Here is a 14,418-nt window from a genome sequence, read left to right on the forward strand (position 1 = left end):
TTGAGTTACAGATGGCTTAGAGTATAGTTATATATTGATTTGCCCATCACTGTTCTTTGATTAGCTGTTTGCAAAGTCGCAACAAAGGCGAAAAACTTCACCGGCACTTGCTAGATGCAAGTACATATATTATTAGAGTCTTGTCTTTGATGCCGTTTGTGCAAAAACAGGAAAAGAAAAACTTTATTTGTGGAAAGATGAGAATCTAAAATGTTAACTAACTGTAAATTATACTGCACTTGTTATATATAAAGTTTCTGATGCACATTTGTAATGCTGCTTGTCATGTCATCGATCAGATTGCTCTGCAACAGCCAACGGACGATACGAGGATGTCATTCATGTGTTCGCATCATAAAAACAAATAAATAAAAATGTTAACTCGTAATTCTCGTTGAGACTCTAGCAAACTAGCTTTTACACGTTCTCGCCATAGTGTTGAAGTTTAAAGTTTCAAGAGCTCCCGTCCTGTTCACAGGGTTTTGTTGACTAGTTTCCAAAGCACAGGAAATGCATATAAATGTATGTTTGCGTTTTGTTGCACTAAATGGAAAAAAGACAATAAATTCCCTGCTGTTACTGAACTGAAACGATGCTCTAGATGCATTTCTGTAAAGGTCCTTGCAAGAAAAGTTCAAACTAATCTTGGTGTTCACATTCACACTTCAGTCTCATTGTACCTTACTGTGTGTGGTCATATGTTGTGATTGTAGCCCTAGAAGCTGTGTGCTCTTGCGTTGACCCTCCTCTCCACAGTTTGTGCATGCTAACACCCCCCCACCCCCTTCACACTCCATCACTCCCCCATGGATGCCTGCTCTGTTGCATGCATCATCCTCAGCCCCCTTCCTCCCATCTCCTTGGCTCCTCCCACCCCTGGTATGTTAACTTCTTTTTTTTTTCATCAAAAGATCGACCAGTTGTATTTGTTGTTGTGAGATGTGATTTTGCTGCACTGTGATGCTCCATTAGAACTGATGATGTGTGACAAAGATGTTTAGTGAGCTTTTCTCAGACGTGTGCTTTGTCTTTCAGAGATTCGCCTGAGGAAGCTGGTGGATGAGCGTGAAAAAATGATAGAGCAGGTGAGTCAGTGATTCTTCAATATGTCAGAGGACTGTAGCTAATTTAGTTTAGCCTGATGAGAAGATGAATTTAGAGTTTGAGCTCTTACAGCCTTACTGCCATGGATCTTTAAGTGTATATAAGTTACCTTTGTGTTAAGACAGACTTGAAAGATTGTTAGAACTGTATTCGTCAGAAAAATTAAAAATGATGCGTCAAGAGAAGCTGAAAAGTACAGACAATTATTTTTTTTACTGGAAAAAAGCTATTAAAAAAATTTAAATTACGGTGCTTAAAGTAATTAATATGTGCTGTTTAAATTAGATTTTTTTTTTTGAAGTTAGAATATATTTGTGTTTTTTTTTTTGTTTTGTTTTGTTTAGTTTTTTTAATTAAAGATTTGTTTCCTTCATTTTTTGAGGATATGTTTTAGGCATTATGTGCCTTTACTTAATTCTAACTGTTGTGACTCAGTCTACCTACTATGGGCCGGTGATGATCAGGCAGCTTTGTCAAAAAAACAAATCACTTCTTGTTCAAATATTGGAGTTTTCAAAGAAGGTTTTCAAGGAAAAAGTCTTCAAACAATCTTCAGAGTCTGATGTGAATAATGTCTGTTCGATACAGAGGCTGTAAGAGCAAACAATGCGTTACATTTCCTTCTATACTTCTGTAAACTTCTTTATTGTTTATTTTGAACGAACAAATGATTTTAAAAATGGAAAAGAAAAATAAAAAATAAAAAGCCAACTTCAATATAATACACATTGGACTCGTTCGAAACGGGATAGGAAGAAGCCCAGGCTTGTCAAGTCCTACCCCCATTCTTCACCATTAATAAATGCAAAATCCAATTCAATAAACTAAACAGGCAATACAAAAAAAAAACTACTCCAATTGAGGTATTTAAGAAAACAGAACAAAACAAAAACTTCTCACAACTCTCCTCTTTCCCCTTAAAAGCCCAGTTTCTTTAAAACCAGTCAGAACACCTTAGTCATCAGTATGTTTCAATTCATTTATACTTGGGGTTGTGTGATCCAAAAAAAAATCACACTCCTGTCCCCTCTCAGCGACTGGGATTTTTCTCCATCCCTAAGCCACCTTGACTGTGATTTTAACTCACACACGAATGCTGACAAAGCTGCTGTATTGTATAGGGGTTTTCATTGGGTCGGGGGTTAAACAGGATTGTTGAGTGTATTAATGAGTTTACACATCATAATGTCCAGTCGTATTATTTATTTCTGCTTGAATCTGATTTTAAACATCCTAATCATATCTCCAGTTTTGTCATTTGGTCAATTTAAAAAAAGAAATCCAACGACTTAACGGTGGAGAGAGACAGGCAATGTGGGGTAGAGAGAGTTAGGAGCCAGCCAGGAATCAAACGCATCATTCATCACTGAGCTGCCAGGTCACCTCAAAGATTAATGTCTGCAGAAGGAGCTGATTGAGAAGAATCCGCTGACACATTGTTGGTGGTTTAGGTCACTTCATGGGATTTATTGACAGTAAAACCGTCAAAAAAAAGTATTGTGATCACTATCAGATGACGTGTTTTGCCTCCATTTACAGGTAAAGAAACTAAAAGCCCAGCTGGAGCAGAAGACGCAGAAGAACGGCACGGACGCCTCCAGTCCAGACGGTGAAATAGTTGAAAACGGCAATGATCCCAACATCATGGAGATACAGAGTGAGTGTGGGAACAGTGTGTAGTCGTTGACGGTATGCGTGGTGTACCCTGCTAATAATTTGCTTACAAATCTTCCAGGAGACTCCAACAGACAAATAAGCGACCTGAAGTTCAAACTGGTGAAGGCCGAACAGGAAGTGACCGCTTTAGAGCAAAATGTAAGTTAAGAGGAATCCCGAGCGGTCGCGTCACGCTGCGCCCCGAATCACGACGACAGTCTTGACTTTCATTTCTGTGACATCCAGGTGACCAGACTTGAGGGTCAGGTGACGCGCTACAAGTCTGCGTCGGAGAACTCGGAGAAGGTGGAGGACGAGCTGAAGGCGGAGAAACGGAAACTACAGAGAGAGGCACGGTGTTGTTGTCTGACGTTAAAACTGTTTATTCACGGAGGCTCAGTCTAACTGAAAATCTTTTGTTCTGACCCAACAGCTGCGTTCGGCGCTGGACAAAATCGACGAGCTCGAGTCCAACAACAGCCATCTATCTAAAAGACTGGAGAAGATGAAGTCGAGCCGGGGCATGGCACAGACTCCGTAGGAAGCCAAACGCCGCACATCCGCTCCACCTTCTCTGCATCCACAACTGGCTGATCACCGGGAAGAGAATTGTCCTGCTTTCTGAGGGTTCTCTTCCATCTGCCTACAAGCAACCTTAAGAAAAAGAACAAAAAAAATTAAATAAAAATCTAACTTAGTTATCAACAGAATAGAGAACACCAACAAGCAACGTGCCATTTCTTTGTCTGTTTTCTGTCTGATGAGCAGTCTTCGTAGCGACGTGCGCACGCGCCCAGAGCGTACGTGAAGCGGACGTTTGCCTCGGCCGTGACTTGGGTCGCACCTCGGCGCTGCTCTGCTGCAGGGGGGACGAGGCCACGTGGAGGGCACCAAAGCTTTTCTATAGCCAGAGACAAAATGTTGCACTGTTTCTTGTCCTCCTGCTGCCTCTCCTCGAGACGTTTCCTCGCCTCGCTCACGTGGAGGAAATTCAAGACGGATGTGGTGAAGACTGTTACCTTCAGAAGCCAAACTATTTTTAATATTGGCCCTGTTCGGGTGTTTTTTCCCCCCCCCCAGATACATGGCTTGCTCAGCACCCCCGACACAAACTAAACATCAGAGTGAAAAGCTCTTTAAGTAGCCAACAGTTTACTGAACAGGTTTGACCTACTGTGTGTAACCACCTCCTACTAGGACACAGTCAACTCTCAGAGCTTCTTTCTGCTTTATATAGTCCATCACTGGTCGGCTCTCTTCCCACCCCACCCCCACCCGCCCTCGTAAATGCTGAGACTTACTGAAGAAATGTGACAACAGGGACTCAAAGCGGTGTTAGCAGGAGATACTGAACACACTGGGGAGATGCTGCTTCACTGTTTACAAAGCTTTAAAATGTTTGTAAGGAAACATAAAGAACTGTATTCTTTGTGCAATAAAATTTCAAACTGTACCGTTTCTTCACCTGCGCGTTTCAGTAACGGAGACCAGACTCTCACCGTACGCTTGTTTCAGCAGATACCCTGCGTTAGTCTTCGTATGCGTTTGGCTGTGATCCACATCAGGACCTTTAGTGGAGGCGAAGCTCGGCAGTTCAGTCTTGACCCTGCAAGGAAAGCTAAAGAACAAACAAGTAGGTAGATGCTGAGTTGAGATTTTAGTGTCACTGTGGTTATTTTCCATTTCTTTATATAGTCGCCTAGTAAAGTAGAGTTTCTATCACAACAGTAGTTGCTTGGTTTCCAGTTAGAATATAAGGAGCTTCTCATTTACATGTCATATTTACATTTAATAATGTTTTCTACCGTCATGTTCAGATGATTTGTTGTATAACGACAATGGTTCTTGTTTGGAGAAGATTCGTTCTAATCGTTGGTAATGTTCATTATGAAAAGGATCTGATGGAAGGCTATTTCAAAAGGCAACAGACAGCCGCTCTGAACCACAGGAGGGCAAAGTTTCTCACATCGAAGACGAAATAATCCATTTAAGCCCATTAATTTCCATCAAAAACTGAACATCCCATGTCCACGTTGTCCACAGGTAGAAAATCTGTGTGCTCCCACACCTGGAGCTCATGAAAAGAACATCACGTCACAGGCGTCCATATAATGGGAGGATCTTTACCAAATGAAATAATGTTTTTAAATTGCTTTATCAACTAAACTGTAACTTAAAGCAGTATTTATATTTTTAGCGTTAGATTTGACCCTTAGCTTTTAACACAGGAAATTTCTATATTTTTAACCAAAATAGTATTAAAGTTTATAGCATTTTTACCTTTTTTAAAAAAAAAAAAAACTGTATACAGCTCTCAGAATGCAAAAACTTAAAATGTTACAGAGCAAATGATCTTTATCATGGTGGAACACAAGAATATTCATCACAGTTGATGTGAGACACTAAAGACCACAACATTGAATTTTTTCTTTATAGATAAAAAGGCTTTAAAGATGATGATGAAAAAATAAAATGAGATATTTAACCCTCAGATTAATGTAAATCTAAAGCAGCTCCCTGGAGTTGAGATACTTGCATTTAGAAACCAGTAAAACAATGAAACTCCCTTCTGTAAAAAGTCCCATTTTTTCCACCCTGTTAACATCCACATGTTAAGAATCATGAGTAAAATTAGTGATCAACACTATGGCTCAACATTTTCATCTTAAAACTGCAGTTTACTGATGACAGACTTCCAGGTTTCATCTGTGGGGTTCATATGGAACAAACGTAGGGAAACAATCCTGTCAGTTTGCAGGATGAGACTGTTTGTATCATCCTTCTTCTTCAGAACAACTTGGGCTGTTTAGAGTAGTTGTAAAATGTTTGAGCAGAGTCCTAAGTGAGCTGGTGTGCTTGAGCTGCAGTGAGTGCAAAGAGAGAGAGGTGGGAAACTAATAGATCTACACATTCTAGAGGAATCAACAATGTAGAGGTACATGTAAGACATTTTAAAGCAGGAGGGGATGTATTTCATGGGGGAAAAAAATACGCAGTGTATGTTTAATACACAGGTTATTGTTTAGGCTTTATGAACCAATAAGAATGATTGAGGTGAAACTGCATTACCTAAACAAGATACTCCAGCCAAGGTACAGCAAATTACAGGGTGGGTCACAAAGTTGTCAAGTAGTGATTAAACAGACGCCTGTACGTCCAGGTATTTCCCTTTAACGCATATTTCCCTTCCACTCCACTGCATTTCAGAGGGAAATGTACTTTTTCTACTCCTACATTCATCTGACAGCTTTAAGATCAACATTTTAATACAAGTTTAAACCAGAGGTTTCCGACCTTTTAAGCTTCATCCAAAAAGTAAGAGTGTAGTCGGACTCACATTTCAGACGTATACGAGTCATTACGAGCTCCATAGAACAATCACTTTTCACTCTAAGCTTCTCATGTGGTTTCATTTCAATAAATCAGCCACAAAGAATTTGAGAGAAGGTCTCTCATTAATCATGTTTGGAGCCCTCAAATGCATCTTCTGTCCTTGAATATAAAACTGAATTTAAAGTAGTTTAAACCTTTAGAATATGCTGATGATGCTCCACTCTTTATCTAGTGATGGCAGATTTACCAAACCAGGACTTTTACTTGCAAACTACATTTTGCATTTTTCTGCTGATTACTTGTGTTCCATTTATTTGACTTTTCATGCAGGACTTTATCTGAAAAGTTAGGCTTGAAGGGTGTAAAATTTATTTTGCAATTAAAAAAACAAACTAAAATACATTCAGTTGATCAAAGTATTTTACGAAAGCTAGTCGTAATGTCGTATATGTAGAATATTACAGTTGTCTCGAATACCCACTGTAGCACAAATTGTGATTGTTTTGTAAGTCTCTCCTACCAATAGCACTTCAGAGGATGAATTATAGTGTGCTGGAGAAGACTATGACCCGTATTGAAACTCCCTGATGCTTAAGATTCTTCCACAGTAAAAATTGTTTGTGTCATTTTAATCTTTATGCAAATTACAGGCCAAAATCGCCACTGTTTTATTTCTCAGATCCAGTGTCCAGGCTGAGTAATGTGCAGCAAAATACAAGTTCTGTTCACATTTCTCTGCATCCTTATCCAGGTTTGGTGGAGGGGCTGCTGGGTAATGTAGTGTCAGAATCCTCCCGTGCGTCTGAGCCCGACAGACCGTCACAGTACGTCCTCTTCTGGATGCGCTGAATCATGCGGCGGCCGTAAAAGTCCCGGTAATCTGGTGGGAGTTCGTCCAGAATGTGCAGCGCCCTCTCCACGGCCTGGAGGGCTCGAGTTGCAGCCACCGGGTCTTTGTTACCGTACGGGTCCTTTTTGTCGTAGCTGTCCGTGGGTAGATGTCTCCAGAACACGTTAACACCCACCCCAAACTGCAGAGCAAGGGTGTTGTGGAACCATAGAGCTGGAAAGAGTTAAACTGGGTTATGTGAAGTGTTTAGATATTAGAAACATCTTCATTCACATTCCTTGATGCTGTTTTAATCAGCTTTAAAAAGTAATTTACATCATACTTTCCAAAATATGTATTGCTGTTTATAGTGGACTGTGTTTGGTTTTTCATGACGATACATTTCTGTAGCTGAGCTTTGCAGGCAGCTCTCCTTACCAGGGATGAAAAGCAGATCTCCAGGCTCCAGCACGCACTCGTATCTCTTTGCCTTCACAAAGTCAGGAAACTGTTTCAGATCTGGAGCATCAATATCCAGGACTTCGGACTTATCACCTGATGGGTTACATCAACAACACGAGTCATTGTAGTAGCGCACCGAATTAATAATGCATCCAACCAAGCAACAGCGATGCTAGTGCTTAACATAAGCGGAAGAAGCTTGTACAGTAGATGTTTTCAGCTTTCGAACCAAAAGACATGGCATGTTTTATCGCCGCTTACCTGATAGGTAGAGGTGCAATGCATCCTGGGGGCTGTAGAGAACCACTCTCTTCATCCCTGTCACCTGAGCCAGCAGGTTGTCCATCACCTGGAGGGATGAAGCCCAAAAATCAAATCAAGTTTATTGTCATTTCACAGCATAGACACAGTAATACAGGCAAGATGAGACAGCGTTTCTTCAGGATCCAATAATTTAAAGCAATTTAAATAAACAAGTGTTTGCATATCCGGATCAGCAGTTCAGCATTCTGATAATGAAGCTGTGCAGCATTCTGGAGGTTCTTCCTTTAATGCTCTGGAAACGTTTGCCTGATGCCATCAGGCTGATGGCAGCAGTTCAGACTGTTTATGGAAAGGGTGTGAGGAGTCCCTGACAATGTTCAGTGCTCTGCTCCTGCAGCGGCTCTGGAAGAATTCTTGGACAGACGTGAGGGAAACTCCTATGACCCACTCAGCTCCTCTAACTATCCTCTGCAGGGCTTTGACCGACTGCAGCTGGAATACCATGTTGAGATGCAGTATGAGGCTGCAAGGTGGCGCAGTTGGTAGCACTGTTGCCTCGCAGCAAGAAGGTCGCCGGTTCGCGTCCCGGTGGGGGCACCGGAATCTTTCTGCGTGGAGTTTGCATGTTCTCCCTGTGCAGCGTGGGTTCTCTCCAGGTTCTCCAGCTTCCTCCCACACAGTCCAAAAACATGTTGAGGTTAATTGGTGATTGTAAATTGTCCGTAGGTGTGAATGTGAGTGTGCTTGGTTGTCTGTCTCTAAGTGTGGCCCGGTGATGGACTGGCGACCTGTCCAGGGTGTCCCCTGCCTTCGCCCTAAGTCGGCTGGGATAGCGACCCAGCGACCCTAGTGAGGATTAAGCGGTGTATAGATAATGGATGGATGCAGTATGTCAGAACGCTCTCCATCACACCTCTGTAAGAAGTCCTGAGGATGCTGGTCACCCAAAAACCCAGGAAACAAGGTGCAAGCTTGTGAAAAAATGTAATACTCATGCACCAAGCACAAAGAATGAAAATGCAAAAAAAAAAAATCGCTTTTATATGGATTATTAACAGTATGTTTGACTAATTACAGCTAAAAGCGTCTGTATGTACATCTTCACAGCACTCTGCTTGGTTCTAACATTTTTGTGCCGACTAATTTTTCCACTCGCAGCTCCTAATCTGCAGCCACACATTCCAGCACTCACATCGTAGTGCGTCCACAGCTGCAGGCCGCAGGAGCTGATGCGGAAGACGCTGGAGAAGAACTGATCAGGGTTAAAGAAGCGTGGGATGTGAAAATCCTCCGCCAGGTCTGGGAACTGCTTGCTCAGATCAGCAGGTTCCTACGGGAGAGGAAGGACCAGTTTCAGTAAATGATTTATGCCATACAAATACAAAAATCTACAACAAATCTCATTACGCTTCATCCATCGTGGTTTAGTGTTCTTGGTACCTTTCGGACGTCTTCTCCCAGTGATCTGAGATAATAACTCTCATCCTAAAGTCACAACAAGGACTCTGTGTCATTAAGAAAATACAACATACTGTAAAAATACACTATATCTGTATTTTATGATCCTCACCTCACACAGAAAGAAGTCTGAGTGTTTCGTCTCAGATGCTCTTTTCACAAATTCATTAAACGGCAAGGTCCTGTAAATATGAAACATGAGAAATCAGTGGAGAAGAACTGATGTGTGTGTTTGACCTCAGAGGTGAGGTCACTCCAACAGGGCTGTTTGGAGGTTCAGATTTGTGTTTTAAGGGTTTGGATTAGTCCTGTAGGTGAGATAGTTACAGTCAGGTGCAAGGGCACACATGTGACAGTGCGAACTCACTTGTAGGCAAAGTTTTTGCGAAGAAAATCCATCCGTGGTACCGTGGATACATGAATCTTCACTTCCTTGTCGCCTCCTTTTTGTCCAAGATACTCCACCGTCCATTTGTCCAGGCAGGAGCCCAGACACACGCCTCTCAGCAGGGCTGGTCTGCGCTGGAAAACAACGCTCACTGTTAACATGGAGGTGTGGGGAGACTTGACTGGCAAATAGGCATGCCTATAATCCACATTACAGCCCATCTCAGATCACTGGATTTAAAACAGATCTTTGTGCATCACAGAAACACATTTATAAGTTATAAGACACAGTTTTAAGTGATATTACACTCGGCTCCCTTCTGTTGTGACTTAAAGATAAATATCTATACAAACTAAACTGCTGGACATTTTAAAGCAGCTATAAAGAAGTAATAGAAGAACAGCAGTGAGGTGTGTGAGTAAATACTGGAGTCACAGTTTATTGTGGTTGGCGGAAGTGTCGTACCTGTGGATAAATGTCACGCAGAAACACGTCCCTGTCCACTCCGCAAAATATCGGTACGTGTATTTTTTCCTGGAGCTCCATTTAACGCGATCTGCTGCAGAAATTCATTTAGCAGCTCACAACTTCAGCGTGTGTTACAGTGTCCGTGCTCCCCGTGGAAACAAAAGGAAGAAAGACCGTAACAATCGACTTAAAAAAAACAACAACAACACGACCTTTTGATTAATTCTAACATGCTAGGTTGTTTTAATATTGTTATAAAAAAAACTGCGTCACTGAGCTCGTGTTTTTAGTGTATCTGTGTGTATATTTGCACCGTAGTACTTGTTTCCAACCGGAACCTAAACCAACACGGACAAGAAGTCTTGAGCAGACAAAAAAGATGGCGCTGCCCGTGTTAAGAGGTTGTTATAGGTTGCCATCAACATTGAGCTTCACTCGCTTGTTATTAAATGAAAGTCGCGTCCTGAACCGGTCCGGTAGAATGCGGTTGTCTCCCTCCTCCCCCGCCGCCTCTGTGGCACGAGCGGTCCGTCCGTACAGCTCCGAGCAGGGCGGGACCAAAGAGAAGATCGAGGGGACTGACTTCTACAACATCATCTTCTGGTTCCGCAGCAAGATCAACTGCGTTCTGATCACAGTTTTCTTCGACCAAGAGTTCAGCGTCAAAAAATTCTCAGAGGGAGCGAAGCAGGTCTGTAAAACCCCGGGTGTGGTGGTGTTATTGTTGTTAGCTAGCTAAAGCTACAACAGCAGCCCGAAGCTAAACTCCCAGCGGGTTGTTTCTGCTCAGATACTGACGAAGACGTTGTGTTGACTCTTGCAGGCCTTCTGGCGTGTTTCCAATCTGCTGTCTCAGTCCCAGTTTGAATCTCTGGAGGGGCTCGTAGCTAAAGATGTGAGTATGTTATCCACAATGTAGCCGCAAATCTCAATCTGATCCCAGTGTCAAGATACATACTGGTTGCATAGAAGATGTTTAGTATACAGCAGAAGTACACTGAGCAAAACCCCTTAAATGTCAAATGATTAAAACTGTATCACCTTACAGTAATTGCATTACTTCTATGTTGAACTGTAGGTTAAATGCTCATAGTGTAGATTTACTATATTAAAGACAGAGCCACCCCAGTAAAAGTCAGTACACCTTTAGTTACTGATATTCAAAACTTTCACTTTTTTCAGTAGCTAATATGTCCACCTTTATTTTTGATAACCGACTAATCCTCCCTAGCTTGGAGGACAATAGTGTTGCACAAATTTCTGAGGAAATGTTCTGTTATTCTTTAAAGACTGTGTTTTTTTCACCTGCTGGAGGAGTTGTGTAGCTTTATCTTTGTTTAGAAACGAGTGTGATTTTGGCAGCGTTCTGTGCATCGTTATCATGCTAGAATATTCCTCATCTGCCAAGCTTCTGCAGACTGGTAGTCCCCTTGTCAGCCTGGATTTTGGTATATCCACAGGCATTTACGGTGCTATAAACGGTCTATAAATGTCATCTCCCCAACAGCTTTTGCACTAATGCAGTCAAACTCCCACCTCTGTGCTTCACTGTCAGGATTGTGCATTCACTGGTTGCCCTGGCCAGGTTCACGCCAATAACGCTGGACCCCAACCTAAGCTGAACACATTTATCTTGGTCTCATCTGACCAAAGAATGTGCCCTCAACATTCATCAGGCTTCAGTTCATGTTCTCTTACAAAACTACATAATGCTGTTTTGTACTAAAGATTTTTTTTTTTTTTTGATGTCACTTATAGCAGTTGACAACATGCAGTCTCCTTCACGCTGTCTGAGCGGTCACATAAGCTCAGATTCTACTTACCGGTCTGTTTTTAAAAGGTAGATTGTGAAAGCAGCGCACTATCCGCGCTGTCATTTTAAGAAGACAATCGCTGTAACTTTCCTGATTTCAGATTTTCAGTTGTTCACTGATCTTCATGCAATCTTTTTTTAAATCAGATTTCTCAGCTCCAGTTCTTTTCTATGTGGAGCCATGCTGTAGATAGATCCAATCCACAGGTTTAAAACTGAGAAAGGTCTTGTGTCCAAAGCTCATTTTATAAACATGCTCATGTAGTCAGGCCAACTGGAAATCCACCGTGTACTTAATATTTGATTCAGTGATCACAGGTGTCGTCATTTTTGTTGTTGAGTTTCTACATTGGGGCCTGAATTGTCAACAATGTGGTGCTCAAATTAGAAATAACTGAGAGGTGATACAATTTTGAATCAGTTGACAGTGAAGTGATGTTGCGAAGGTGTGGACTCACTATTGTGGTGTATACACACATAACATAGCAGCATAACACAGTGACATAGCACAGTCGAGATGTCTAGTGATAAATCAGGATACACTTACAGTATTTTGAAATGCTGCTTGTAGATGTCATACCAGTTATCTTTCCTTGCCTAATTTTCTGGTGTTTGCAGATGATTGGAGAGCTGGAGGAAAAATGCAACTCATTGTCAACTGAGTGCAAGAAAGCCCTCTCTGTTGATCCTGATCAGATCATCTACATGATGGCCAGAGATGTGTCGCTCTTCTTTGACAAAGACGGTAAGAATGAAGTGTTTTTGGATTAATCTGGTGGTAATTTGTCTCTCCCTTTTGTACTGTCAGCAAATCCCATGACAAGACTAAAAACCACCAATGCACTTATTCTCATATTGTGTCTGTCTATAGCCTGACATGTCTTGTTCCTGTGTGCCACAGAGCTCCATTGAAACCACATTAGTCAGCCACATCTCCGGGACCCCGATAGGGGCTGCGTCTTTAATTATACTTCATTATAAGCCAAAATACAATTTAAATGAGAGTTATCTAAAATTTTACCCCCGCGCAACTATCACGAACACAGACATTATTTTCACCAAGAGAAAAGATTTAGAACCATTTACTGAAGCTTCTGAGCCGCTTTTTCAATGTTCATAGTTTATTTATCTGGTAGAGTTGACCTTCACATTGGCATATGCTACAAAATCTTTGTTTATTGTGATTTAAATTGGAAATAAAGTGCAGTGTTAACCAGTGTCAGTATGATTCTTTCCAGGGAGAACGTTTGTCTGCATTCTGATGCGTTTCTGGTACCTGACAACCGCACAAGTTCCCGATGAGTGCGTGCAGGTGACTTTTACCAATTCGACGGTCAATGGAGGTGGAGAAGGCAAACCAGAAACTAAAAGACTTCTATCTGCATTTTATGAGTGAGTATCTTCTTGTTAGATGTAGAATCACTCGTGCGTACAAAATAATGAAAACCTTTGTGTGACTTTGTGTAGTCGTCGTTCCAATGTTCCTTTTTGTCTTTGCCAGATTCCAAAGGGAGTTTACTAGAGGAGTGCCTCCAGACTGGACCATTACGAGGATAGATTACGTGCATTTTTTTGATTAAGGCGGTTTTGATTTAAGGCAGATGTCCCAGTGGAAAACTAGTCACAGACGTGAAATTCCCCTCAGTATTATGCTTTCATTAAATTGAGCGAAAGCGGCTCAACTTTGTCCACAGAGGGGAATCGAGGCACAGCTTTTCACTGAGAAGTCTGAGGAAGGCACCGGGATGAAGTTGGATTTATTCACCGCAGACAGACGCAAGAGCCAAACACAACAGCGCTGATGCTGCCTGTAACAGTGTTGCTGATTTTTCTTCTTCACTCTCTTATATTGTAGAAACCAGTGATTAGAACTTGGCAAGTCCATGAACTCTTGCTCTGGAAGAGTTGGCTAATTTCAGGAACGGGGCCAGAGAAATAGAAAATGATTTTCAATTAACCACCTTGCTTAATTTAGCTCTTCTGTAGTACCAGAGGGGAGGGGTTCTGATCGACCTGATGCAACACGTTTGTCCCAGCGAATACTGAAGATTGTTTGCTGACAATATCTGACCCAAGTCCGATGATGTGACTCAAATGGTTAAAATCTGCAATGAGTTTTGTTGTTTTTTTAAAAATCAGTCTTGGATTTTATGAAGAATGTGTTGTAAGTTACCAACAGGTTCAAATATGAAATCATTCACTGAGAAGAAAAAAAAAAAAGAAACTCTTGTTTTATGTGGCACTTCACGTAGAAACTCACATCTTCTGTGTTTCAGAGAAGACTGAGCAGGGAAATCATGTTTTGTGGAACTGTGTACTATAAAGATCTTACATTTCAGTGCACCAGTTGTTGTTTTGTTTTTTTTCTACACACAAAAAATTTGTCTTCCTCCCCATGCAAAAATATTTGACCTGTTGCAGTTGCGAGACTTTGGACTACTCTACATGCCTGTGTGTACATGTGTTTGTGATTGTTGAGGCAGCTTCGTGGAGCTGCAGCAGACATTTGACTGTTTTATTAAAGATTTGAGAACTCAAATATGTGCCATAAGGTTCCTATAGTATTTTTGACGCTCGACATCTATTATGTATGACTTGCATTTTATTGCAGATATATATGTGTTTGAAGGAAAACATTTCAGA

The 14,418-nt window shown here is 41.5% G+C and overlaps 3 protein-coding genes across 3 annotated transcripts in view; 2 read left to right on the top strand and 1 right to left on the bottom strand.

Moving 5' to 3' along the window:
- Positions 1-4,213, top strand: part of lrrfip1a (leucine rich repeat (in FLII) interacting protein 1a) — a 61,825-nt gene extending 57,612 nt beyond the window's left edge. The window contains exons 36-41 of the mRNA XM_008300151.1: positions 770-879; positions 1,036-1,085; positions 2,644-2,761; positions 2,840-2,919; positions 3,007-3,111; positions 3,194-4,213. Of these exons, the coding sequence (XP_008298373.1) occupies positions 770-879; positions 1,036-1,085; positions 2,644-2,761; positions 2,840-2,919; positions 3,007-3,111; positions 3,194-3,301 (571 nt within the window). The 3' untranslated portion in view covers positions 3,302-4,213. The remainder of the gene's footprint in view (positions 1-769; positions 880-1,035; positions 1,086-2,643; positions 2,762-2,839; positions 2,920-3,006; positions 3,112-3,193) is intronic.
- A 2,226-nt stretch (positions 4,214-6,439) lies between these two features.
- tyw5 (tRNA-yW synthesizing protein 5) lies at positions 6,440-10,093 on the bottom strand. The gene is made up of 8 exons (XM_008300147.1): positions 9,960-10,093; positions 9,474-9,628; positions 9,219-9,288; positions 9,089-9,133; positions 8,841-8,978; positions 7,646-7,733; positions 7,361-7,477; positions 6,440-7,156 (listed from the first exon to the last, which is right to left on the bottom strand). The coding sequence occupies exons 1-8, from the start codon at positions 10,038-10,040 to the stop codon at positions 6,837-6,839; spliced, it is 1,014 nt and encodes a 337-aa protein (XP_008298369.1). The 5' UTR covers positions 10,041-10,093; the 3' UTR covers positions 6,440-6,836.
- A 240-nt stretch (positions 10,094-10,333) lies between these two features.
- maip1 (matrix AAA peptidase interacting protein 1) lies at positions 10,334-14,314 on the top strand. The gene is made up of 5 exons (XM_008300148.1): positions 10,334-10,653; positions 10,786-10,857; positions 12,394-12,520; positions 13,014-13,167; positions 13,277-14,314. The coding sequence occupies exons 1-5, from the start codon at positions 10,342-10,344 to the stop codon at positions 13,353-13,355; spliced, it is 744 nt and encodes a 247-aa protein (XP_008298370.1). The 5' UTR covers positions 10,334-10,341; the 3' UTR covers positions 13,356-14,314.
- Positions 14,315-14,418: the final 104 nt, after the last annotated feature.

Source organism: Stegastes partitus, unplaced genomic scaffold, assembly GCF_000690725.1.
Source record: "Stegastes partitus isolate 25-593 unplaced genomic scaffold, Stegastes_partitus-1.0.2 Scaffold1503, whole genome shotgun sequence".
Taxonomy (NCBI): Eukaryota; Metazoa; Chordata; class Actinopteri; family Pomacentridae; genus Stegastes; species Stegastes partitus.

Excerpts from the sequence above, each read along its gene's own strand:
- tyw5 (XM_008300147.1), bottom strand. The coding sequence starts at position 10,040 with ATGGAGCTCCAGGAAAAAATACACGTACCGATATTTTGCGGAGTGGAC. Across the intron at positions 7,478-7,645 it reads ATTGCACCTCTACCTATCAG|GTGATAAGTCCGAAGTCCTG; the intron begins GTAAGCGGCGAT and ends GTAACCCATCAG. Across the intron at positions 7,157-7,360 it reads AGATCTGCTTTTCATCCCTG|CTCTATGGTTCCACAACACC; the intron begins GTAAGGAGAGCT and ends AACTCTTTCCAG.
- maip1 (XM_008300148.1), top strand. The coding sequence starts at position 10,342 with ATGGCGCTGCCCGTGTTAAGAGGTTGTTATAGGTTGCCATCAACATTG. Across the intron at positions 12,521-13,013 it reads GCTCTTCTTTGACAAAGACG|GGAGAACGTTTGTCTGCATT; the intron begins GTAAGAATGAAG and ends GATTCTTTCCAG. Across the intron at positions 13,168-13,276 it reads CTTCTATCTGCATTTTATGA|ATTCCAAAGGGAGTTTACTA; the intron begins GTGAGTATCTTC and ends TGTCTTTGCCAG.